Raw genomic sequence first — 26,246 nt, 5'->3', positions numbered from 1 at the left:
CAGATTCGGCATTCAGGATTGGATGCTGGTGACCACGGAGGCCAGCCTGAGAGGCTGGGGAGCAGTCACACAAGGAAAAAATTTCCAGGGAGTGTGATCAAGTCTGGAGACTTTTCTCCACATAAATATACTGAGCTAAGGGCAATTTACAATGCTCTAAGCTTAGCAAGACCTCTGCTTCAAGGTCAGCCGGTATTGATCCAGTGGGACAACAACACGGCAGTCGCCCACGTAAACAGACAGGGCGGCACAAGAAGCAGGAGGGCAATGGCAGAAACTGCAAGGATTTTTTGCTGGGCGGAAAATCATGTGATAGCACTGTCAGCAGTGTTCATTCCGGGAGTGGACAACTGGGAAGCAGACTTCCTCAGCACAACCTCCACCCGGGAGAGTGGGGACTTCATCGGGAAGTCTTCCACATGATTGTGAACCGTTGGGAAAGACCAAAGGTGGACATGATGGCGTCCCGCCTGAACAAAAAACTGGACAAGTATTGCGCCAGGTCAAAAGACCCTCAGGCAATAGCTGTGGACGTTCTGGTAACACCGTGGGTGTACCAGTCGGTGTATGTCTTACCTCCTCTGCTTCTCATACCCAAGGTATTGAGAATTATAAGACGTAGAGGAGTAAGAACTATACTCGTGGCTCCGGATTGGCCAAGAAGGACTTGGTACCCGGAACTTCAAGAGATGCTCACAGAGGACTCATGGCCTCTGCCGCTAAGAAGGGACTTGTTTCAGCAAGTACCATGTCTGTTCCAAGACTTACCGCGGCTGCGTTTGACGGCATGGCGGTTGAACGCCGGATCCTAAGGGAAAAAGGCATTCCGGAAGAGGTCATTCCTACCCTGGTCAAAGCCAGGAAGGAGGTGACCGCACAACATTATCACCACATGTGGCGAAAATATGTTGCGTGGTGTGAGGCCAGGAAGGCCCCACGAAGAAATTTCAACTCGGTCGTTTCCTGCATTCCTGCAAACAGGAGTGTCTATGGGCCTCAAATTGGGGTCCATTAAGGTTCCAATTTCGGCCCTGTCGATTTTCTTCCAAAAAAGAATTGGCTTCAGTTCCTGAAGTCCAGAAGTTTGTCAAGGGAGTGCTGCATATACAACCCCCTTTTGTGCCTCCAGTGGCACTGTGGGATCTCAACGTAGTTCTGGGATTCCTCAAATCACATTGGTTTAAACCGCTCAAATCTGTGGATTTGAAATATTTCACAGGGAAAGTGACCATGCGGTTGGCCCTGGCCTCGGCCAGGCGAGTGTCAGAATTGGCGGCGTTTGTCTCACAAAAGCCCATATCTGATTGTCCATTCGGACAGGGCAGAGCTGCGGACTCGTCCACAGTTTCTCCCTAAGGTGGTGTCAGTGTTTCACCTGAACCAGCTTATTGTGGTACCTGCGGCTACTAGGGACTTGGAGGACTCCAAGTTGCTAGATGTTGTCAGGGCCCTGAAAATATAGTTTCCAGGACGACTGGAGTCAGGAAAACTGACTTGCTGTTATCCTGTATGCACCCAACAAACTGGGTGCTTTTGCTTCTAAGCAGACGATTGCTAGTTGGATGTGTAGTACAATTCAGCTTGCACATTCTGTGGCAGGCCTGCCACAGCCAAAATATGTAAATGCCCATTTCACAAGGAAGGTGGGCTCATCTTGGGCGGCTGCCCGAGGGCTCTCGGCTTTACAACTTTGCCGAGCTGATACTTGGTCAGGGGCACACCCTGACTGAGGAGGACCTGGAGTTCTCTCATTCGGTGCTGCAGAGTCATCCGCACTCTCCCGCCCGTTTGGGAGCTTTGGTATAATCCCCATGGTCCTGACGGAGTCCCCAGCATCCACTTAGGACGTTAGAGAAAATAAGAATTTACTTACCGATAATTCTATTTCTCGTAGTCCGTAGTGGATGCTGGGCGCCCATCCCAAGTGCGGATTGTCTGCAATACTTGTACATAGTTATTGTTACAAAAATCGGGTTATTATTGTTGTGAGCCATCTTTTCAGAGGCTCCGCTGTTATCATGCTGTTACCTGGGTTCAGATCACAGGTTGTACAGTGTGATTGGTGTGGCTGGTATGAGTCTTACCCGGGATTCAAAATCCTTCCTTATTGTGTACGCTCGTCCGGGCACAGTATCCTAACTGAGGCTTGGAGGAGGGTCATAGGGGGAGGAGCCAGTGCACACCACCTGATCCTAAAGCTTTTACTTTTGTGCCCTGTCTCCTGCGGAGCCGCTATTCCCCATGGTCCTGACGGAGTCCCCAGCATCCACTACGGACTACGAGAAATAGAATTATCGGTAAGTAAATTCTTATTATTAATTTCATTCAAAATGTCGGTATTTTGGTGGACGGGATGCAGCTGTCGGTATTCTGACAGCGGCATCCTGTACCCAGCCCCAATTAAATATCCCCACAGTATATAAAGAATTGACAGCACTCAAGGACTTTTAAAGTGAAAGTATATTGTATATTGTGAACAAAGTCGTTGACAATATACTTTATCACTTTAAAAGTCCTTGAGTGTTGTCAGTGCCGTAACTAGGCATTTTAGCGCTGTGTGCAAGAAATGGCATTGGCACCCCCCCTATGCAAGACAGGGGCAGTGCGCGCCGCAGGCGCGCGAAAAATATATAGGGGTGTGGCTTCATGGGGAAGGGTGTGGCCACAAAATAATACCAATTCATACTACGGTGCACAGTAGCGCCACTACACCAGGTAGAGCCCCTTTTACACATTACAGCAGACAGTGTCCCCCTTTTTACACATTACGGCAGACAGCGCCCCTTTTTTACACATTACGGCAGACAGCGTCCCTTTTTTACACATTACGGCAGACAGTGTCCCCTTTTTACACATTACGGCAGACAGCGTCCCCTTTTTACACATTACGGCAGCCAGTCCCTCTTTTTACACGTTGCGTCCTACAGCACATGAGCTGCTTCCTTCTGGGACCTATTCACCTGCGTTACATATTACATGCCCATAGCTACCTGTATAATGACACAACCCAGACGGGGCTGCCCTCACTGCCACAGCACCATGCACAGTAGCACACCAGTACACCTTATATATTACACCAGCACACCTTATATATTACATGTCCACAGCACACCTTATAACATGCACACAGCACACCTTATATATAACATGCCCACAGCACACCTTATATATTACATGCCCACAGCACACCTTATATATTACACCAGCACATCTTATATATTACAGGCCCACAGCACACCTTATATACAGTATTACATGCCCACAGCACACCTTATATATTACATGCCCACAGCACACCTTATATATTACATGCCCACAGCTACTGTACCTGTATGATGCCCTCACTGCCACAGCACCCCAGGCAGGGACACGTTCGAGCCGCTGGATGTGCAAGTGGTGAGAAGTTGCCGCCCGTGCAGAGAGCATCCCGCCGACGGTGCCCGCTCACCTTTTGCTGCCTCCATGTCATGTCGGTGGGCTGCTTGAAGACGTAGAGCTGCAGCCGGTTCTTCCGCTCCCTCTCCTCCCGCTGCGCCCGTTCCTGCTCTCCCCTCACTGCTGACAGACGGGCTGGGGCCGGCGGGTCTCGCTAGGGTGGAGCGACAGCAGTGTCTCTGGGATCCCGAGCAGGTGCATGTAGAGGCCGGTTAGAAGAGGAGACCCCGCCTCCAGCTGACCGCCTGTGGCAGCGCGCACTTCCCCTTTCGCTGTCAGATACATGATCCCTGGAGCTGGCTGAGCGGTGGGGGTGGGGGGGTGCTGCCGATGGTGCGCCTTTAGTGCATGTGCGCTGTGGGCACACACCTAGTTACGGCACTGAGTGTTGTCCCTTTTCTCTGTATATGTATAACAATGCAATTCATGAGAGGTGGTGGTGGCTTTGCAGGTTAGGGGGTGCTAGACTGCAGCTTTGCCTAGGGTGCAGAGAGACCTTGCACCGGCCCTGAGTAGGACGCAGAGCGATTGACAGATAGTGACAATTTGGCGTAACAGGGATCCAGTTACTCAAACACAGGCATGATGCAACAATTTTGTGGGCACGTCGTATACAGCGATTGCAGCTTGTAGCGCAGTGGTTCTGGCCCTGGCATCTTACTTGGATTAACTTTCTCAGCTGCCATTGGATTGCTCAGCGAACCAATGGTGCAACCGATGTTCGTCCTATGCTGCTTCTTTATACGCATGCGCAGTGGGTGTCTTTGTACAACACACTGTGCCTGCGACATTTGCATATCTTCTCAGTGCCGCTGCATAGCAGCAAAACACGATTAACGTTCACCTCGGAATCAGGTCCAATGTCACTACAAATTTTCTTTTTCTCCTGAGAATAATGACATTCACAGCTCCAAATTATTGAAATCTGCGTGAAGAACAAGATGACTTAGATGCCAAAGTGAACTTGCTACATATTACCTTCAACATTAATGTGAAGTTGAAAAAGAACATCTGCCAACCTTTAATTTTTTTAGCTACAGAAAGCTTATTAGTAACATACGAAATGTCAAACAGGGAATTAAACATTTTTGCAGATCTAAGTTTTTCTGTATGTATGACTTGTCTGTCCTTGCATGTACATGCAATTTAAAAGATATATTATATATAACATTTTAATAATTTTAGCACCATGTATAGGCTTAATAATCAATATTGTGCCCTAGATTATCTGCATTGTCTTCACAGCATCCCAAGAATGTATTGATAAAGTTGGAAAAATTATTAATTTAAGTAAATTGTGCTTATCTGTCATCCTTAGCTTCTCTTATGTGGTGGTGGTGGACAGTTGTGCCTCGGATTATCCTCATGTTTGTGATTGGCAGCCTCTAACTCTGGTTTAAAGTATTGTGTAGGGGTTATGATTAGAGAGGTTTGAAGTTAGTGTTGGGTTAGGTTCTGGTGTTAGGGTATTAGGATTAATGTTTAACATGAGATTTAAGTTAGGTTACTGGTGTGAGGGCTAGGGTAGGGATGCCACATACCGGATTTACTGGGATTGTACTGGATTTGGGGTATGTGCCCCAGCTCCTTGTAAAAATGGTACAGAGATGGTGGTTTAGTCATCTGGTGGTCAGCGGGGAGCAGGGAACAGAGCCCTGGCCTTCAGCAGCGTCAGGAAGATTGTCAGACAGAAACTCAGCCAGGTAACCAAGGTCCTGCTGGGAGAGTGTCCAGTATGGAGTACAGGAGCACAGAGTTTGCAGATTGTCATTTATGCCAATTTACTCAATTTAATAATTAAGAAAGCATTTCTGCTCCAATAATATGTACCTGGTGCAATAGTATTTTACCTGTACCTGAAAAGAATTATCCGTCACATCACTGTCTCTCAATGCCAGCTGTAGATAGAGCTAGTAATAACTCCTGTATTACTCTTTTTTTTAGTTTTTTTTTTAAATATTAGCAAGGTGTTTAATAGTAGTCTGACAGTATTAGTAGACAATGCAGTAAGTTGACTGCATTGACCCAAGTGATCATCTTATGGTCCCTAGTGATTTTTTTATGGGCCAGAGGGTGAGATTTATCAAAACTTGGAAAGAAAAAGTGTAGACAGACAAAGCACAAACTGTCACTTCACAAGCACAGCCTGCAACATCACAATTAGGAGCCGATTGACCGTACCCTAGCTCTCTCCACTCCATCCCACTCCAAGCCCCAACAAACCTCCCGCTAAGTGATGTTCTTATCGGGGTCAAGTGATGTTCTTATCGGGCCTAAGTGATGGTCTTATCAGGCCCAAATGATGTTGGCCCAAGTGATATTGAGATGGGCCCGAGTGACGCCTTGGGGAAGAGAAATACAGGTGAATGGCAAATATGTAACCCTGGTCCCTGTTCAGATGTGGCACTGGTCCAGCATCTTGAGGCGCCTACGCCTCAGGACAACTGCTTGGTCCGCCACCCAGAGCAGAATTGAGATGTCAATGATCCCTAGGCAGGACTGAATTATGAACAGGACTAAATTATGAAAAGATAGACAGATGCTGTAGTGGAAATTTAGAGATGTAGATTTGAAATGAATGCTGGAGGCCACTGTAATATAAATTATTTTAGTATATATTTTGTAATATAAATAATTCTTGTAATATAAGATATTGAAAGATTATCCACCCTGTTTACCCTCCTCACATGTTCCTCTATATCTAGGTTTCTATCTGCCCTGCTCCCTTCCAAAAAAACAACCCCCCCCCCCCCAAAAAAAAAAAAAAACACTTAAATAAACAGTACCTCTATCCCTACAGCAAGTGGTATTAGTACTCCCAGTTACCACTAATACATCCCTGGCCTCCGCTCCCCAAAAGCTTACCTCTCTGCAATATGCATTAAGGCACTGGAAGTACTATGATAAGCAGAAGGCACTCCTGATCGCACCATCCCGCCCCCTCATTAAGGGGAACCGCTGCTAGTAGTATGTCCCTTTTGACTAGTGACCAGAGGAGCAATCAGTGCTTCAGGGCACTAGCACCTCCCTTTCATTCACATCACATCTAATCTGGCCCCAGAACATACCCAGCTGCACAGTGCTCGGCTCCTTTGTCAGATCAGTACAGGACACAGAGGGGCTTCCGCTGCTTGGACAATGGAGAGGTGCCTCCTTTGGGCTGGAGCCCGGTGGCAACTGTTATACAACAGTTGTACAGTTGTATACAACAGCTATAGTTTTGCGTCAATTATTCATTTTCATTCTGTACCTTTTTGCTATATAGAGTACACATGCCTGTTTCCAAATTATGGGGGTGATTCAGACCTGATCACAGCTGTGCGTTCTCGCACATCGCGTGATGAGGTCCTAACTGCACATGCGTATGTACCGCAATGCGCACACGCGTTGGACAACAACAACGGGCATCGCCGGTCAACGACTGGATGGTGCGAAAACTCCGATCGCATGGGTGATTCACAAGGTGATTGACAGGAAAAGGCCATTTGTGGGTGGCGTCTGAGCGTTTACAGGGAGTGTCTGGAAAAACGCAGTGTCCAAGCATTTTCAGGGAGGGTGTCCAACGTCCGCACCGGCCCCGATCAGCCTGTCCTCATTGCACTGGAGAAGTAAGTCCTGGGTTGCGCACAGACTGCACAAAGTGGATTTTAGCAGCTCTGCATACACATAGGATTGCACACTTTTACAGCGAATAAACACCCTCCTTGGGGGCGGAGACTATCTGAACGCAGGACAGCAAAGTTATCAGCCCAGCGATCAGGTCTGAATCACCCCCTGTATGTAGAGCTGAAGTGCACGCCTCAGGCATTGAAGAATGAGTGCAGATTGTGGGGTAATATACCATCTGGGTCAGGCATTTGCCTGCTATCTGATCTTTAATGGTAAGGCATATATTTTTTTGTGATCTCACTGAGGGCCAGTTCTCAGCCTCCTTATGCTCTGGATAAGTGGAATGAGGAAGGGAGGGGACAGGCTGTCATAAGTGTGACTCAGGTAGGCCTGAAGGCAGAGTACATGCAAATACACACAAAAAACAACAACAGTAGATTTAGGGTCTGGTCCATTAGCAGGGGGATTCCCAAGGACATAGATGTCCGTTTTGGGAATGCAAGGGGCTACCAATGAATTAAGGCCCGCACTGGGCCAGGGTTAGGTGTAAACTTTATAGCATCTGTAATAAGAGCATACACCTTCCTCCAGGGTGCAGGGATGGGGCAGACATGCAGAATGGTACCTTCCATATTCCTGTGGTGCCAGCAGAGCTTTTAGCAGGAGGTCTACTGTATGTCCTGTGGCGTTTGGTGGGAGTCACATAGCCTTTTCAGTTTTTGCATATGCATTTTGGTGGGGTTGTTGCATCTCGACGTAGTAAAAGAGGTAAGATATATCCTCCAACTGTTTTGGGGTTTATGGTTTGTGAGAGGCCTCTGCCATTGCAATTGGGTACTGGTTCTAAAATTTCCTTTAATCACGGCACATTTTTTTTCATGGAACCTTTAGGAGAAATGTTTTCTAATGATAAATTTTGGAAAAAAAGATTAACTTAAGTAAATTGTGCCTACCTATCATCCATAGGTGCAGTTCTGTGGTGGTGTACAGTTGTGCTTCTGATTGTCGACGTGTTTTATGATTGACAGCCACTAACACTGGTTTTGCCTATCACTTCGACACATAAATAATTTTAAACAGCGGTGCAAGTGTGCGGGTACGGGCGGTGTACCCTTAAGAATTTAGCCGTGGGTACGCCGTACCCACGCCGACGGGCCGCCGCTCCTCAACGCTCCGTCCCTCCCTCCCTCCCTCTATCTGCTGCTCACCGCCGCACCGTCGCTGATGCGAGGGGAGGAGAGCGCAGCCTGCGCCTCTCCTGCCGCTCAGTGTCTTCGTTCAATTCAGCACCGCCCGTGAGCCAATCAGAGCCCGCGGACCGGCAGCCAAGGCTGCCGGACGCGAGCTGTGCTTGGCTCACGGATCGGCGCTGAATTGAACGAAGACACTGAGCGGCAGGAGAGGCGCAGGCTGCGCTCTCCTCCACTCGCATCAGCGACGGTGACTGCACCCGCCGGAGACTGAGGGGAAGGAGAGGCGCAGCACACACACAAAGGACGGCAGCAGCGGTGAGCAGCGTGGGGGGGGGGGTGCATGTATACCTGGCACTGGGAGCATATCTGGCACTGGGGGTATATCTGGCGCTGGGGGGACATTTGTATCTGGCACTGGGGGCATATCTGGCACTGGAGGGACATGTGTATCTGGCACTGGGGGGGGCATGTATACCTGGCACTGGGAGCATATCTGGCACTGGGGGCATATCTGGCACTGGAGGGACATGTGTATCTGGCACTGGGGGCATATCTGGCACTGGAGGGACATGTGTATCTGGCACTGGGGGGGCATGTATACCTGGCACTGGGAGCATATCTGGCACTGGGGGCATATCTGGCACTGTGGGGACATGTGTATATGACACTGAGGGCATATCTGGCACTGGGGGGACATGTGTATCTGGCACTCGGGGCATATCTGGCACTGTGGGGGTATTTCTGTATCTGGCACTGGAAGGCAATGTATATCTGACACAGTGGGGGCATTTGTGTATCTAGCACTGTGAGGCAATGTATATCTTGCACTCTGGGGGCATTTGTGTATCTGACACTGTGGGACAATGTGTATCTGGCACTGCGGGACATGTGTATCTGACACTGAGGGCAAATCTGGCACTGGCGGGACATGTGTATCTGGCACTGGGGGAATTTCTGTATCTGGCACTGGGAGCATATCTGGTACTGTGGGGGCATTTCTGTATCTGGCACTGGGGGGCAATGTATATCTGACACAGTGGGAGCATTTGTGTATCTGGCACTGTGAGACAATGTATATCTGTTACTCTGGGGGCATTTGTGTATCTGGCACAGTGAGGCAATGTGTATCTGGCACAGTGAGGCAATGTATATCAGGCACTGTGTGGCAATGTATATCTGGCACTGTGGGGCAACGTGTATCTGGCACTATTGGGGTCATATGTGTATCTGCCCCTCCCCCCATATGTGTATCACGCCCCATTTTTGTTGGTCATGCCCCATGTGGCATTTGGCCACACCCATTTTTGGCGCGTGCACACAGTACCTGTAAGACATTTTTTCTACTTGCACCACTGATTTTAAATGATCCTGGACCACCAACTCAAGGCATCCCTTCAAGAACCTCGGGGCACCCCGTCACACAGTTTGGAAAGCACTGTCATAGGATTCAACAGCCATGAGCATATTAGACTCTTATCTAGTTCTAACGCGTTGCAATGCAGAGACTCGCACTGCTGGGAATTTATTATATATTTTGTAGACAAATAGTGAATTACATAAAGGCTTTCAGTGTAGGACAATTTCTGGGATCCCATGTAATTAGACCACACTTTTATAGAAAGTGTGCCTGCACTTGTTCTTGAAAGAGAGTGGCCTGAATGGTCCAGTTAAACATATGACTACCGAGTTTAGTATGAAATATCTACAATCAAAATCCCGGTGGTCAAAATACAGACAACAATTGACTGACGGTCAAAATCCAGACAGGATCAAAATACTGACAAGGTCAAAATACCGACATTTAAAATACCGACAAGGTCAAAATTCTGTCATTTAAAATGTTGAAAGGTGAAAAAGACGACACAAATTTTTCATTGTTTTACGGTGTGTATATTGACATAGGTCGACATGGACACCGTATAAGTGTACCGCGTCCCCTCGCATGGCTCGCGCTTCAGGCACGGTGCCTCGCTACGCTCGCAACACTATTATATTCCCCCTCCAGGTCCACTGGGATGGTAAAGTAAGAACAAGTCGGTTTCAATGAAAAAATCACAAAAAACTCATGTCGACTTTTTGATCTGTAGACATTTTAAATGTCGGTATTTTGACCATGTAGGGATTTTGACCTTGTCGAAATTTTGACTGTCGGTCAATGATTGTCGGTATTTTGACCGTCAGGATTTTGATTGTAGGTCAATTGACTGCATCCCTGACTCCTGTATGAATGTAATCCTATAGCTAATGAAGATGACCACAACTACCCTATACTTACATATGTGTTCGAGTTTGCTGTCGCACAGTCTGGAATTTCTGCACACAGTACCAAGGGAATGTAGGCTGGTAGGTAAATGCAAGGATGGATTTAATTAACAGACAGCGCATTCACAGCAGTGAGAAAGAATGGGTTTGTGAGCTCTTTTAAACATACTGCTGAAGTGAATTTGAACTAGGACCCTTTGACCGTGGCGGAAATTAGTTTTCTGCCATAAGGATATTCCGCAGACAACAGGACAATTAACCCACAGGGACACACTGAACTTTGAGTGTGGTGAATCTGATTAAGAAGACCTTGTAAAATAAACCATTTAGCATTATCTGTACAAGCTGAAATATAAAACAGACCTGTGGAAATAGTGATAGTTTGCTTCTAGCACTACAATTTCTGTTATTTGTATATAAATCTGATCAAAGCACATGTTTGTGTTCAGTCTTCAGCAATTTTATCTATTGTTTTATCCATATCGTACAATATGTGAAGTGACTAGATCGATACTTATCAGTCTTTTTCCCAAGCGGTGACATTTTGTTTCAGCTAAGCTTTCATCAGAAAAATCACAATCTGTGCGGTTAATATAATACAATTTTAGGAGAAAATGAGAACAATACTGTATACATATACAGGTTGAGTATCCCTTATCCAAAATGCTTGGGACCAGAAGTATTTTGGATATCGGATTTTTCCGTATTTTGGAATAATTACATACCATAATTAGATATCATGGCGATGGGACCTAAGACTAAGCACAGAATGCATTTATGTCTCATATACACCTTGGTGGTCATTCCGAGTTGTTCGCTCGGTAATTTTCTTCGCATCGCAGCGATTTTCCGCTTAATGCGCATGCGCAATGTTCGCACTGCGACTGCGCCAAGTAAATTTGCTATGCAGTTAGGAATATTACTCACGGTTTTTTCCTCGTTCTGGTGATCGTAATGTGATTGACAGGAAGTGGGTGTTTCTGGGCGGAAACAGGCCGTTTTAGGGGCGTGTGGGAAAAAACGCTACCGTTTCTGGGAAAATCGCGGGAGTGGCTGGAGAAACGGAGGAGTGTCTGGGCGAACGCTGGGTGTGTTTGTGACGTCAAACCAGGAACGACAAGCACTGAACTGATCGCACTGGCAGAGTAAGTCTCGAGCTACTCAGAAACTGCACAGAGATGTCTTATCGCAATATTGCGAATCTTTCGTTCGCAATTTTAAGATGCTAAGATTCACTCCCAGTAGGCGGCGGCTTAGCGTGTGCAATGCTGCTAAAAGCAGCTTGCGAGCGAACAACTCGGAATGAGGGCCCTTATACACACAGCCTGAAGGTCATTTTAGCCAATATTTTTTATAACTTTGTGCATTAAACAAAGTGTGTCTACATTCACACAATTCATTTATGTTTTATACAGGGGCGGATCCAGAACAAAATGACAGGGGGGGCACCACAATAGGGGAAGGAAGGGGGGGGGGGGGGTTTCGGCACATGTGCTCCTGTGGAAGGGGTGTGGCTTTGTAACAAGGGGTTTGGCCTCACAGAGAATGCCATACCCATGAGTCACGCCCTCGTTTTCTTCACGCTGGGGGCATGGAGTACAAGGACAATGAGTAACAGGATGAGAGTGCGGGGACGGTGAGTGAGCGGGGACAGGGTGTGTGTACAGGGACAGGCCTGGTAGGGGACAGGGTGTGTGTACAGGGACAGGTCTGGTAGGGGACAGGGTGTGTGTACAGGGACAGGCCTGGTAGGGGACAGGGCGAGTGTGCGGGGACAGACCTGGTAGGGGACAGGGCAAGTGTGCGGGGACAGACCTGGTAGAGGACAGGGTGTGTGTACAGGGACAGGCCTGGTAGGGGACAGGGTGTGTGTACAGGGACAGGTCTGGTAGGGGACAGGGTGTGTGTACAGGGACAGGCCTGGTAGGGGACAGGGCGAGTGTGCGGGGACAGGCCTGGTAGGGGACAGGGCAAGTGTGCGGGGACAGACCTGGTAGGGGACAGGGTGTGTGTACAGGGACAGGTCTGGTAGGGGACAGGGCGAGTGTGCGGGGACAGGCCTGGTAGGGGACAGGGCGAGTGTGCGGGGACAGGGCGAGTGTGCGGGGACAGGCCTGGTGGGGGACAGGGCAAGTGTGCGGGGACAGACCTGGTAGGGGACAGGGTGTGTGTACAGGGACAGGTCTGGTAGGGGACAGGGCGAGTGTGCGGGGACAGGGCAAGTGTGCGGGGACAGACCTGGTAGGGGACAGGGTGTGTGTACAGGGACAGGCCTGGTAGGGGACAGGGCAAATGTGCGGGGACAGGCCTGGTAGGGGACCTGCCACACACACATAGCCACAATTACATACATAGCCACACACATAAATAGCCACACACACACAGTCACATATGCACACACGATCTCATATACGCAGCCACATATGCACAGATACAGACACACATACAATACACAGTCACATATGCACGGACTGTCACATACAGTATACATACACACAGGGGCGGATCCAGAACAAAATGACAGGGGGGGCACCACAATAGGGGAAGGAAGGGGGGGGGGGTTCGGCACATGTGCTCCTGTGAAAGGGGTGTGGCTTTGTAACAAGGGGTTTGGCCTCACAGAGAATGCCATACCCATGAGTCACGCCCTCGTTTTCTTCACGCTGGGGGCATGGAGTACAAGGACAATGAGTAACAGGATGAGAGTGCGGGGACGGTGAGTGAGCGGGGACAGGGTGTGTGTACAGGGACAGGCCTGGTAGGGGACAGGGTGTGTGTACAGGGACAGGTCTGGTAGGGGACAGGGTGTGTGTACAGGGACAGGCCTGGTAGGGGACAGGGCGAGTGTGCGGGGACAGACCTGGTAGGGGACAGGGCAAGTGTGCGGGGACAGACCTGGTAGAGGACAGGGTGTGTGTACAGGGACAGGCCTGGTAGGGGACAGGGTGTGTGTACAGGGACAGGTCTGGTAGGGGACAGGGTGTGTGTACAGGGACAGGCCTGGTAGGGGACAGGGCGAGTGTGCGGGGACAGGCCTGGTAGGGGACAGGGCAAGTGTGCGGGGACAGACCTGGTAGGGGACAGGGTGTGTGTACAGGGACAGGTCTGGTAGGGGACAGGGCGAGTGTGCGGGGACAGGCCTGGTAGGGGACAGGGCGAGTGTGCGGGGACAGGGCGAGTGTGCGGGGACAGGCCTGGTGGGGGACAGGGCAAGTGTGCGGGGACAGACCTGGTAGGGGACAGGGTGTGTGTACAGGGACAGGTCTGGTAGGGGACAGGGCGAGTGTGCGGGGACAGGGCAAGTGTGCGGGGACAGACCTGGTAGGGGACAGGGTGTGTGTACAGGGACAGGCCTGGTAGGGGACAGGGCGAGTGTGCGGGGACAGGCCTGGTAGGGGACCTGCCACACACACATAGCCACAATTACATACATAGCCACACACATAAATAGCCACACACACACACAGTCACATATGCACACGCGATCTCATATACGCAGCCACATATGCACAGATACAGACACACATACAATACACAGTCACATATGCACGGACTGTCACATACAGTATACATACACAGTCACATATACACAGACAACCAGATACAGTAAACACACTGTCACATATAGTCGCATATACACACAGCCACATATGCACAGTCACTTATACACAGACAGCCACATACAGTATACACACACAGTCACATACAGTTTACGTGTACACAGACAGCTGCATATGCACACACAGTCACATACTGTATACAGACAGCCAGATACAGTATACACAGATAGCCACATATGCACAGACAGCCATATACAGTACAGTACACACACAGTCACATATACAGACAGCCATATACAGTATACAGTCACATAAGCACAACCAGCCACATATACACACACAGCACATATATACAAACAACCACATATGCACCCACACACATATACACACAAACACAGCCACAGAATGTTAAAACATTAATACACTATCCCCCCTTCCCACTGTATTTTGGGCCACATAGTTAGACTCTTCTATGCACCCTGCTGCGCGGCGCCTGCTGCTCTCCCGCCCACCTGCACAATGACAGCCGCATCCTCCCTGCACTCCCGAGTCCCGCACACACTGCACTGCGCAGACGGCTCCCCAGTCAGGCTCTGTGTCGCGGCCGGAAACCACGTGACATCCGCGGGACTGCGACCAGAGCACGGAGATCACCACCGGCACCAGGTCACACAGCAGGAGGAGCCAGCGCGCTGATGCTGAGGGGCACAGCGCTCGGTGGCTCCCGAATCCTCGGCTCTCAAAGTAGCTGAGTGGAACTTGTACAAGCGGAACGGGAAACAACGGCACCTGACTCCGTTGAATCTTCTAAATGACAGGGGGGGCACGTGCCTGGGTGCCCCCCCCTGGATCCGCCACTGGTTTCATATACACCTTATACACATAGCCTAAAGGTAATTTAATACAATATTTTGAATAACTTTGTGTATTAAACAAAGTTTATGTACATTGAGCCATCAAAAAACAAAGGTTTCACTATCTCACTCAAAAAAGTCCGTATTTCGGAATATTCCGTATTTCTGAATATTTGGATATGGGATATTCAACCTGTATATATGTACACTGTATGTGTGTGTGTGTGTGTGTGTGTGTGTTTGTGTATATATATATATATATATATATATATATATATATATATACAGTATATAGCTTTGCTCAGTTTGCCCAGGAGGAAGTGCCAGACTTTCTTGTTATATATATATATATATATATATATATATATTTATTCGGAAACCCTTGCAAAACCTGATGAACTGTACATTGGTAAAATTGTGGTTGTCCAAGGGCACAGGACCGGATTACCTGCGCCACCGTTGGCCATGGGGTCATGCAAGCCGGCTGCCGCAGCTCCTACATAAGTACCAGGAAATCTCCATTGGAAGACAGAGACCTGGCCTCGGCCTTCCCACAAAATTAATGTGACATGCCTCCAGTTTGGGAAACATAGGCTATGGCCAAAGGGTTGCAGACTGTCAATCAACTGACATCTGCAGCTGTTCTGCTTCGGATGATGCAGGACCCGTACTGCACATGCGCAAAATATGGAACATCTGTACTTTGCGCATAGTGACCTGAGTTAGACCCATTATGTTTCCTCAACTTTGCAGATATTCTGTGCACCTGTGTAGGATGCAAAGAAAAATCTACAGTGTTAGTCGCTGCAAGGTCCAAGACCAAGAGGAATGGCCAGAATGCCCACACCATGTGGGCAGCAGTGCTGTTTGATATGCCACCTTGAATTCAGTAGAGATAAATGATTCATTTGCTTTTTCTCTTTTTATTTACATTTATGGTTCGTACAAGAGCAAAGCTATATAACACAGCTGCCACAAAGCAATAAAGGACCAACTGTACACATTATAGAACATTCTTTTTTAACACAAAGTTTTTTTTATTACATTTTGTAAAGGAACAATACTGTGACATTAGCAAGATCAAGGTAACATCACTTAACATTAAAATAGCAGCAACCAGTACAAGAGTAATAACATCATGAATTGATATAGTTTGTCCAACCTAATATATTTGAAATGACCGTAAATGTGGTCACGAAACAGATTAAAAGAGTACCACAGTTCAATACAGGAACCACAACCTTCGCAGCAGGCACATTTAGTTTCATTGTGCTTAGACAACAAACAGATCTGGTTGGAATATAAATTTGTCTACAAGTGGTGTTTAACGTTTACATTTTCTGCAGTCAGTTCCTTGAGGCTGAAGGCGCCACCGAACATCACCGCAATGCTCAACTGTACACATATTTCCCACTTACAGTAGCCACTTCATTGCCGATTTTCCTGCACATCTATGCAGATGCAAAACAAAGTCAGCACAGTGTGTTTGTCAGGAACATCTGGCACATCACAGCTTATTGTACTGACTCCTATCACATAGGATAAAATTACACACAGTACACATATAAGGGACAAATACAGAGAAGATTTTGTGAACGTTGATAATAAACTGTGATTGCATATATCTATGTAAGGAGTATAATGAAGCATCTAAAGAAGATTAACTTAATCTAAATATTGCCATGGTTACTGATTGTAATACCTAAGTAATAATATTATACAGAGTGGTTTTGATTGTTTTGTATTGTATGTTTTGAATGAAGCTATTTAACATATTGAGAATCATTAAAATGTTGAGGAGTAATGGAGATTTAAGTAAATTATCACCGTTGTTTGTGTATACAGCTTTACTGTTTAAAAGACTTACCTACGCGATGTTAATGTATGAATAAAATAATGTGTTGTAATATTGTTATTTTATCCTAAGGGTTTGTTTTTACGATAATCATTGTAATCATTTTAATTTGTTTGTAAAGCTTTATTAACCATAATTCTCAGTTTGCATTTTCTTTAGTTTGTTCAGTATAAGGCATTTTTCCAACATAGCAAGAACAGAAAATAATAGATGTACGTTTTCTTCCCTTGCAGATAGGTCACATGAAAATGTAAATCTGACCCTGACAAATGCAAGAACTAAACCTACTTATTTAAAGGTGAAGAGACTAATTTTATCTGTACAGTGTAATATATTGGTGCTGAGTAAATAAGGATAATAATATTTATACAGGTTGGCAGAATGGTATTATTCCAATACAGAATTAAGTCACTGTTAAACTATGGGTCTGATTCATTTGCAAATGCATACCACTTCCTCCCTGCATGTGCGATGCGATCAGTCGCGATGTTCATCTGCGACGGCAGGTTGAGTAAGCTTCAGCTTTCTCAGCCTTGCTGTCAGAGTGCGGCTTGCGGGGCCAAGGTAAATGCTTCTCGCGACGCAGTCCTTGGCCTCGCCACTCCCGGAAAATGGGGGCGACACGCCCGTTTTCTTGAACACCGGCCGTCCCCGCCCCCTTCCCTCCCCACGAATGCAGGCAGAGAAAAGATTGCAGGATCCATTCTGGACATGGCCTGAATGGATCCTGCGTGTGTGCAGTCTCCGAACATAAGGGAACTGCACATAGGATCGCTTAAGTGATCCATAGTGAATCACCCTCAGTGTTAGGGCAAAGAGCGCAGTAATTAATTAACTATACCTAATTAGCATTGTTAGCTCTACTTTCAGAGGAATAACATTAGTGTGTGGCCAGGGGTTTCAGGTAGTGGGGATGTACAGTAGTTCCAGCTTGAAAGTGATTCTTGAGACCGCAGCAGGAAGTCTGTGACAATGCAGCATATAGTAGGTCCATCTCTCAAAACAAAAGTAAGCTTTCCTACAGGCTTTTTCTAAAAAAAAAAACAATTATTTTTTTTATATTTTATTGAAATGTGCTGTTGGGACAAATAGGCCTATTAATCTTATTGCATAGGGCATGAGGGACGGGAACCCAGGAAAATAAATTAATCACATGGGTCAGAGAGAAATTAATTTAGCAATTCTGCTTTAGGAAATCCAATTTGTCAATTGGTAAGTGGACAATAAATGTAACAATTGTTGGGGAAACTTGTTTCAATATTGAGAATAGGTCTCTTATTACTTTCTGAATTGTCAACTTTGCTTTGAAATGGATGGGGTTATTTATGAAACACCCAATCTGTGGTCCTGAAATACTTCTTTATGCGCACAAGAGCATGCTAAGGTGTTTGTCTGCTTTCGTGGTCTTTAGAAACAGTCCCAGAAAGGAAATTTAAATTTAGTTTTGCAAGATTGCAAACGTTCCATAAACTTCTTAGGATTTCTTATAGGGTCTAAAACCTTTACTTAGGAACAACCCCATGTTCATTTAAATTTGAGATGAGATTTTATCCTGAAATACTGTTTTGTTTTAGCGCTCATAAGAAGCCTTAAATTACCATGCATTACATGTCACTTTTGTGTGTTTGAAGTTTTTTATTACATATTCAATTGTAAAATGTGTTATTTCATTTATTTTCGTTACAGAAAAGCCCAGTTAGGCAGCTGATTTTTGCATATGAAACTTTAGACAAGGCAATTAAAGGATTGTCTGTTTCACGGTCACAAGGCGCTATACCACAATACATGTCAGTAGTTGACCATTATATCACAATGGTAAGATACCTTTAAGGGATATGTCAAAAGGGCTATTAAAATGCCATCTTTGAAGAGTTAAGTGTAAAAAAGTTGCCTAAAAGACTTACTCAGGACTTCTTGTATTGATTTTATCTAACAAATAAAAAAAAAATGTATTTCAGAAGAAAAAAATATATTTTCTTACACAAGGATTTTTCAAAACTTTGGTGGACCATGTACCATCTGACCAGGGGTGCAGCCAGAACTTGTGGGCCCCATAGCAACAATTTCAAGGGGCTCCTGTCCCAGTGCTTCTAGAGAGCCACTCTCTCTGGCAGTTGTTACTTTTATGTCCAATAATAGTGCCCTAGTTCATTTTCACAACCATAGTAGTGCCTTAATTAATGTTACTGTATGCCTTATAGCAGTGCCCTAGTCTATTTTATGAACCATAGTAGTGCCTTAAATTCCATTATGCACATTGTTGACAGTACAGTACAGTGACAGTACACATTATGCAACTCAGTACAGTACAGTACAGTGACCGTACACATTATGCAACTCAGTACAGTATAGTACAGTACAGTACAGTGACAGTACACATTATGCAACTCAGTACAGTACAGTGACCGTACACATTATGCAACTCAGTACAGTATAGTACAGTACAGTACAGTGACAGTACACATTATGCAACTCAGTACAGTATAGTACAGTACAGTACAGTGACAGTACACATTATGCAACTCAGTACAGTATAGTACAGTACAGTACAGTGACAGTAGACATTATGCAACTCAGTACAGTATAGTACAGTACAGTACAGTGACAGTACACATTCTGCAACTCAGTACAGTATAGTACAGTACAGTGACAGTAGACATTATGCAACTCAGTACAGTATAGTACAGTACAGTGACAGTACACATTATGCAACTCAGTACAGTACAGTACAGTGACAGTAACCATTATGCAACTCAGTACAGTACAGTACAGTGACAGTACACATTATGCAACTCAGTACAGTATAGTATAGTACAGTACAGTGACAGTACACATTATGCAACTCAGTACAGTATAGTACAGTGACAGTACACATTATGCAACTCAGTACAGTATAGTACAGTACAGTGACGGTACACATTATGCAACTCAGTACAGTATAGTACAGTACAGTGACGGTACACATTATGCAACTCAGTACAGTATAGTACAGTACAGTGACAGTACACATTATGCAACTCAGAACAGTATAGTACAGTACAGTGACCGTACACATTATGCAACTCAGTATAGTGTAGTACAGTACAGTGACAGTACACATTATGCAACTCAGTACAGTATAGTACAGTACAGTACAGTGACAGTACACATTATGCAACTCAGTACAGTATAGTACAGTACAGTGACAGTACACATTATGCAACTCAGTACAGTATAGTACAGTACAGTACAGTGACAGTACACATTATGCAACTCAGTACAGTATAGTACAGTACAGTACAGTGACAGTACACATTATGCAACTCAGTATAGTACAGTACAGTGACAGTACACATTATGCAACTCAGTACAGTATAGTACAGTACAGTGACAGTACACATTATGCAACTCAGTACAGTATAGTACAGTACAGTACAGTGACAGTACACATTATGCAACTCAGTATAGTACAGTACAGTGACAGTACACATTATGCAACTCAGTACAGTATAGTACAGTACAGTGACAGTGCACATTATGCAACTCAGTACAGTATAGTACAGTACAGTGACAGTACACATTATGCAACTCAGTACAGTATAGTACAGTACACATTATGCAACTCAGTACAGTATAGTACAGTACAGTGACAGTACACATTATGCAACTCTGTACAGTATAGTACAGTACAGTACAGTACAGTGACAGTACACATTATGCAACTCAGTACAGTATAGTACAGTACAGTGACAGTACACATTATGCAACTCAGTACAGTATAGTACAGTACAGTGACCAGAGGCGGAACTACCGGCAGTGCAAGCAGTGCGGCACTGGGGCCCGCCTCTGTCCAGGGGCCCAAGCATGTAATGAGTCAAACTGACTCATTACATGCCGCTGTGCGCTGCAGGCAACCGCTGCCCGCAGCGCACAGCCGCCCGGAGAGGAGAGGAGAGGAGCAGCGGCACGGACGGGGGAAGGAGGAGGAGGGAGGTAAAGGAGGGAGCCGCAGCAGCGCTTTGTTACTGGTGGAGGCGCTGCTGCTGCTGCCCCTCTGCTTCCCTATAGGCTGTCTTCCGAGAACAGCCTATAGGGAAGCAGAGGGGCAGCAGCGCCTCCACCAGTAACAAAGCGCTGCTGCGGCTCCCTTCTTCACCTCCGTCCTCCACCTCCTCTACTGCCCGGGAATCGTCTGACGCTGCTGCACCGAGGAGCCTGAGCCGCGGAGAGAGGGTAAGTATAATTCTTCTTTCTTTCTTTTTCTCTTTTTCTTTCTTTCTTTCTCTCTCTTTTTTCTTGGGCCTGCCTGCCGCTATGTGTAAAAATGGGGGACTGCCTGCCGCTATGTGTAAAAAGGGGAATCAGCCTGCCGCAATGTGTAAAAAGGGGGGACTGCCTGACGTAATGTGTAAAAAGGGGGAATCAGCCTGCCGCAATGTGTAAAAAGGGGGGACTGCCTGACGTAATGTGTAAAAAGGGGGAATCAGCCTGCCGCAATGTGTAAAAATGGGGGACTGCCTGCCGCTATGTGTAAAGAGGGGTAATCTGCCTGCCGCTATGTGTAAAAAGGGGTAATCTGCCTGCCGCAATGTGTAAAAATGGGGAATCTGCCTGCCGTAATGTGTAAAAATGGGGACGCTGTCTGCCGTAATGTGTAACAAGGGCACGCTGTCTGCCGTAATGTGTAAAAAGGGGACGCTGTCTGCCGTTATGTGTAAAAAGGGGATGCTGTCTGCCGTAATGTGTAACAAGGGCACGCTGTCTGCCGTTATGTGTAAAAAGTGTACGCTGTCTGCCGCTATGTGTAACAAGGGCACGCGGTCTGCCGTTATGTGTAAAAAGGGCACGCGGTCTGCTGTTATGTGTAAAAAGGGCACGCTGTCTGCCGTTATGTGTAAAAAGTGCACGCTGTCTGCCGTTATGTGTAAAAAGGGCACGCTGTCTGCCGTTATGTGTAAAAAGTGCACGCTGTCTGCCGTTATGTGTAAAAAGTGCACGCTGTCTGCTGTAATGTGTAAAAAGAGGAATCTGTCCGCTGTAAGGTGTAAAAGGGTCTCTACCTGGTGTAGTGGTGCTACTGTGCGGCGTAATTTGAATAATGGAGACTACTGTGTACCGTTTTATGAATTGGTATTATTTTGTGGCCACACCCCTTCCCCACGAAGCCACGCCACTATGTATTTTTGCGCGCGCCTATGGCGCGCACTGCCCCTGTTTTGCATGCAGGGGTGGGGCTCCGATGCCGTTTCTTGCACACAGTGCTAAAATGTCTAGTTACGGCACTGTTGCTAGGTATCCATTTCTCTGGCCCTGAGCAGGTCCCCCTCACCAGATCCTCTCCAGGGGTGAGGGGGTGGACTTGGATGGGATGTGTGTGGGGGGGGGATGTGGGGGGGGGGGGGGGGCAAAGCATTTTGTCGCACCTGGGCCCACCGCTCGCTAGTTCCGCCACTGACAGTGACAGTACACATTATGCAACTCAGTACAGTATAGTACAGTACAGTACAGTGACAGTACACATTATGCAACTCAGTACAGTATAGTACAGTACAGTACAGTGACAGTACACATTATGCAACTCAGTACAGTATAGTACAGTACAGTGACAGTACACATTATGCAACTCATTACCTCCAATTCACATTACGACAGAGTCCCCAATTTATATTATTCCCCATTACAGTGCCCCAGTTTATATTATGCAGTATCCCCAGTTCATATTATGCCACATTACAGTGTCCCCAGTTCATATAATGCCACACTATAGTACTTCCACTTCAAATTGTGCAACATTACAGTGACCCAGTTCATATTATGTAACATTAAAAATGCCCTTCAGATCATTTTATGCCACATTACAATGCGCAGATCCAGGGGCTTAACTACATATATTGTAGGACACAAGGCAAAAGTTTGTAAGAGCCACCCAATGATGAATAATGTATATAACACATGTACGTTTGACAGAGAAGGTGGGCACCTCTCAGCTCTGGCACCTATGTTAGCTTCCCCTTGCATCTGACAACTGGTGGTAAATTTAAATGAAGACCCATCAGTTTAACATAAACAGTCATGTAATTTCTGCAGTGTATTGTAGCAGTATTATGATGGCTTCTCAGAAGCCACTAATAGAAATCATACTATCCTATGAGCCCTGGATGTAACAGGTTCCATCAGGGCAGTGGCTGCTCGGGTACAAATCAGTCCTCTGTAAACAAAGTAGTCAACACAGTCCGCTCACTGCTCAATTTATATGTCTGACTTCCACTTGATTGGCCATTTAGGAGCAGTCACATGATTGCTCTACTACTTCATAGAAATCTGATATACCGAACTGTGGAGGAGAGGATATTATACCAAAGAGGTAGTATCCTTATAAAACTTGACACTTGTTAACTGTCAGATAAAAACAGTAATTTTAGGTTTTCACTGTCCTTCAAAGACAGCACATCATAGACTTTTATATCTTACGCAACAGCTGGAGAGTGAAGCGTTAGCTAAACCTGGTAGAAGTAATACAGTAGGCCTGCATGCCTAGTTCTTGTCATTCAGATGGATACAACAAAATATGATATATTAAATATTCAAATTTCTTGCTTATTGAATATTTAATGATTTGTAAATTCTTGGTTAATTCTTGAAGTAATGTTTGTTAGGATTAAAAATTAATTAAAAAACAACAACACAAATGAATACTAATTCTTTATCCCTCTGTTTGTGTTTTCTGTCAGTTTGGTGTAAAAAGACAACATGGAAAAAACACAGCTGAAGAGCAAAGCTGCTCTTCCAAGTCACTTGTAAATAATGTGACGATGATGGATTTGCAGCTTGAGCTAATTGTGGCTCAGCATCGAGTGTCAGTCAAACTTCTCAATCAAATGCATGGTAGGGGTTTTAGCTGCAGTATACCTGTCCATAGTATAAACTGTTGATAACTGTTATGACAGTGTACATCACCACTCAATAAAGCCTATTAACATGTTAATGAAGTTGATAAGGTTGAAAAGATACATACGTTTGTACAAATCAATGTATCAACCTTAAGTGACATCTTTAGCATAGTCAAAAATTAAGGGGTGTAGTATGGTATGCCGACGTACGGGCTCCCGGCGACCAGCATACCGGCGCCGGAATCCCGACCGCTAGCGTACCGATAGCTGGGCGAGCGCAAATGAGCCCCTTGCGGGCACGGTGTTACGCGCGCCACGCTATCTGTTCTCCCACCAGGGGGGTCGTGGACCCCAAGAGGGAGAAAAGATGTCGGTATGCCGGCAGTCGGGATTCCGGCGCCGGTATGGTGGTCGCCGGGAGCCCGGCCGCCGGCAACCTGAAGACCACCCGAAATAAGAATGGGATGTGATGCTTTTTTTCACCTCAATTCAATAGTGTTTCTTTAAAACAAGCTTTGTGCTACACACTCCAGGAGGCACATTCACGTATCTTTGAGGTATCTGTAATCTTGCTTGTTTATGATTGCGTCAGATAGAGGTCCAGGCAAGAACCTGTTCATTTGTGTAAGACGTTTCCCACCTTCAAAACTACTGAACAATGGATTTACTGATTATACTTCCTGGATACGTAGATGACAGTGATTCTAGAGACATAGCTTATGCACAGACCTGTAAAGTTATTCATGGCTGTACTGCATTATGCAATTACTGTTTTTATAATTGACACCTCTTCTGAAGACAGAATATGAGAACCACTTCATGCATGGAACATTGAAACTGTGTATTGACATAGACGTCTGCTATATATGGGTCATTCCACATCAACTGATCCAATTTTTAATTACTTTTTTTTTTTTACTTAGGCTTCCCAGTGCAATCTGTATGCTAAATGGGACATCAAAACTAACTACACATCTTGAATTTTACTTTTTTACCTTAAGTAGTTTTTGAATTATAAGAGTTTGAAAATGTCTCAAATCAACAATTTTGGCATGTATAAACGTACAAAAACCTAATTTTCTCAGGCCAGGATGAAGATAGTTAAATAACCACCACAAAAACCCCCCAAAACATTTAGTCTAAAATATAAAAGGCTTTATTTTTATACACAACATGACTAAGTTTAAGTAAGTCAAAATTTCAAGATCATAGACTTAAACATCTTAATCAAATTTCTATAAATACATTTTCCCCAAAACTTTGTGTTGATTTCTTGATGTTTTAAGATTGTCCATGCCAATTTGGGATGTCAATGAGATCTTATATTTTTTGTGTTTTTTTCTGGATATTCCGAAACATCCCTGCATACACCACTACAAATAATAGGCTTGATAAGAGGTAGAGTTGAGCGGTTTGGTTTTGTTGGAAACTGAACACATCAGAACTTTGGTGATTGCAGTAGAACCAAGTACCATCTTGGATTTCTTTTGGGGTCTTCCCTTGAGATTAGAACTTGGATTTAAAAACCGAATACTGGTTTATAGATTGTATGTAAATCCCTCCCTCATGATTTCAGGTGTCATTTTATTCAGGAGAGTGTATGGTGAGGTGGGCAACATTGACTGCAAATAACTGAATTTAATGTTAATAATACAATAGTAACAAAAGCAGGTCTAAGTTACTTGATTTCAGCCATTTTATTGATCTTTATTGATTTTTAAAGAAATCTGGATCCAGAACCAAACTCAAAACTGCACCCAAAACACTTGAGATCAGGGCCGGCTCCAGGCCTACTAGCACCCTGAGCGGGAAAATTTCAAAGCGCCCCCTCCCATACGCTCCTGGAAAGTGGGCGTGGCCTCCTGTGAAAGTGGGCGGGGCCTCACAACTTCATATTATCAAACTATAAATAAAAATATTTTCACACCCCCTCTAGGCACACAATTAGCAGCCTTACACATAACAGCTACAGTAGTGTTCCTTACACACAATGTCTCCAGTATAGTGTCAGCTACACATAATGTCTACAGTAGTGCAGTGCCAGATAGACATGATATGCCCCCAGCAGTGCCAGATAGACATGACATGCCCCGCAGCAGTGCCAGATAGACATGACATGCCCCCCAGCAGTGTCAGATAGACATGACATGCCCCCCAGCAGTGCCAGATAGACATGACATGCCACACAGCAGTGCCAGATGCACACGACATGCCCCCCAGCAGTGCCAGATGCACACGACATGCCCCCCAGCAGTGCCAGATGCACACGACATGCCCCCCAGCAGTGCCAGATGCACACAACATGCCCCCCAGCAGTGCCAGATGCACACTACATGCCCCCCAGCAGTGCCAGATAGACATGACATGCCCCCCAGCAGTGCCATATAGACATGACATGCCCCCCAGCAGTGCCAGCTACACATGATATGCCCCCAGCAGTGCCAGATAGACATGACATGCCCCCCAGCAGTGCCAGATAGACATGACATGCCCCCCAGCAGTGCCAGATGCACACGACATGCCCCCCAGCAGTGCCAGATGCACACGACATGCCCCCCAGCAGTGCCAGATGCACACGACATGCCCCCCAGCAGTGCCAGATGCACACG

The 26,246-nt window shown here is 46.0% G+C and overlaps 1 protein-coding gene across 3 annotated transcripts in view; it reads left to right on the top strand.

Moving 5' to 3' along the window:
• Positions 1 to 26,246, top strand: part of CFAP54 (cilia and flagella associated protein 54) — a 736,502-nt gene that overhangs the window by 162,920 nt on the left and 547,336 nt on the right. For all 3 annotated transcript variants that reach the window (XM_063927747.1, XM_063927746.1, XM_063927748.1), the window contains exons 16-18: positions 17,002 to 17,066; positions 18,455 to 18,583; positions 23,479 to 23,632. In XM_063927747.1, the coding sequence (XP_063783817.1) occupies positions 17,002 to 17,066; positions 18,455 to 18,583; positions 23,479 to 23,632 (348 nt within the window). The remainder of the gene's footprint in view (positions 1 to 17,001; positions 17,067 to 18,454; positions 18,584 to 23,478; positions 23,633 to 26,246) is intronic.

The sequence above is a fragment of the Pseudophryne corroboree genome, chromosome 6 (assembly GCF_028390025.1).
Source record: "Pseudophryne corroboree isolate aPseCor3 chromosome 6, aPseCor3.hap2, whole genome shotgun sequence".
Taxonomy (NCBI): domain Eukaryota; kingdom Metazoa; phylum Chordata; class Amphibia; order Anura; family Myobatrachidae; genus Pseudophryne; species Pseudophryne corroboree.
This window is presented reverse-complemented; position numbering and strand designations above follow the sequence as displayed.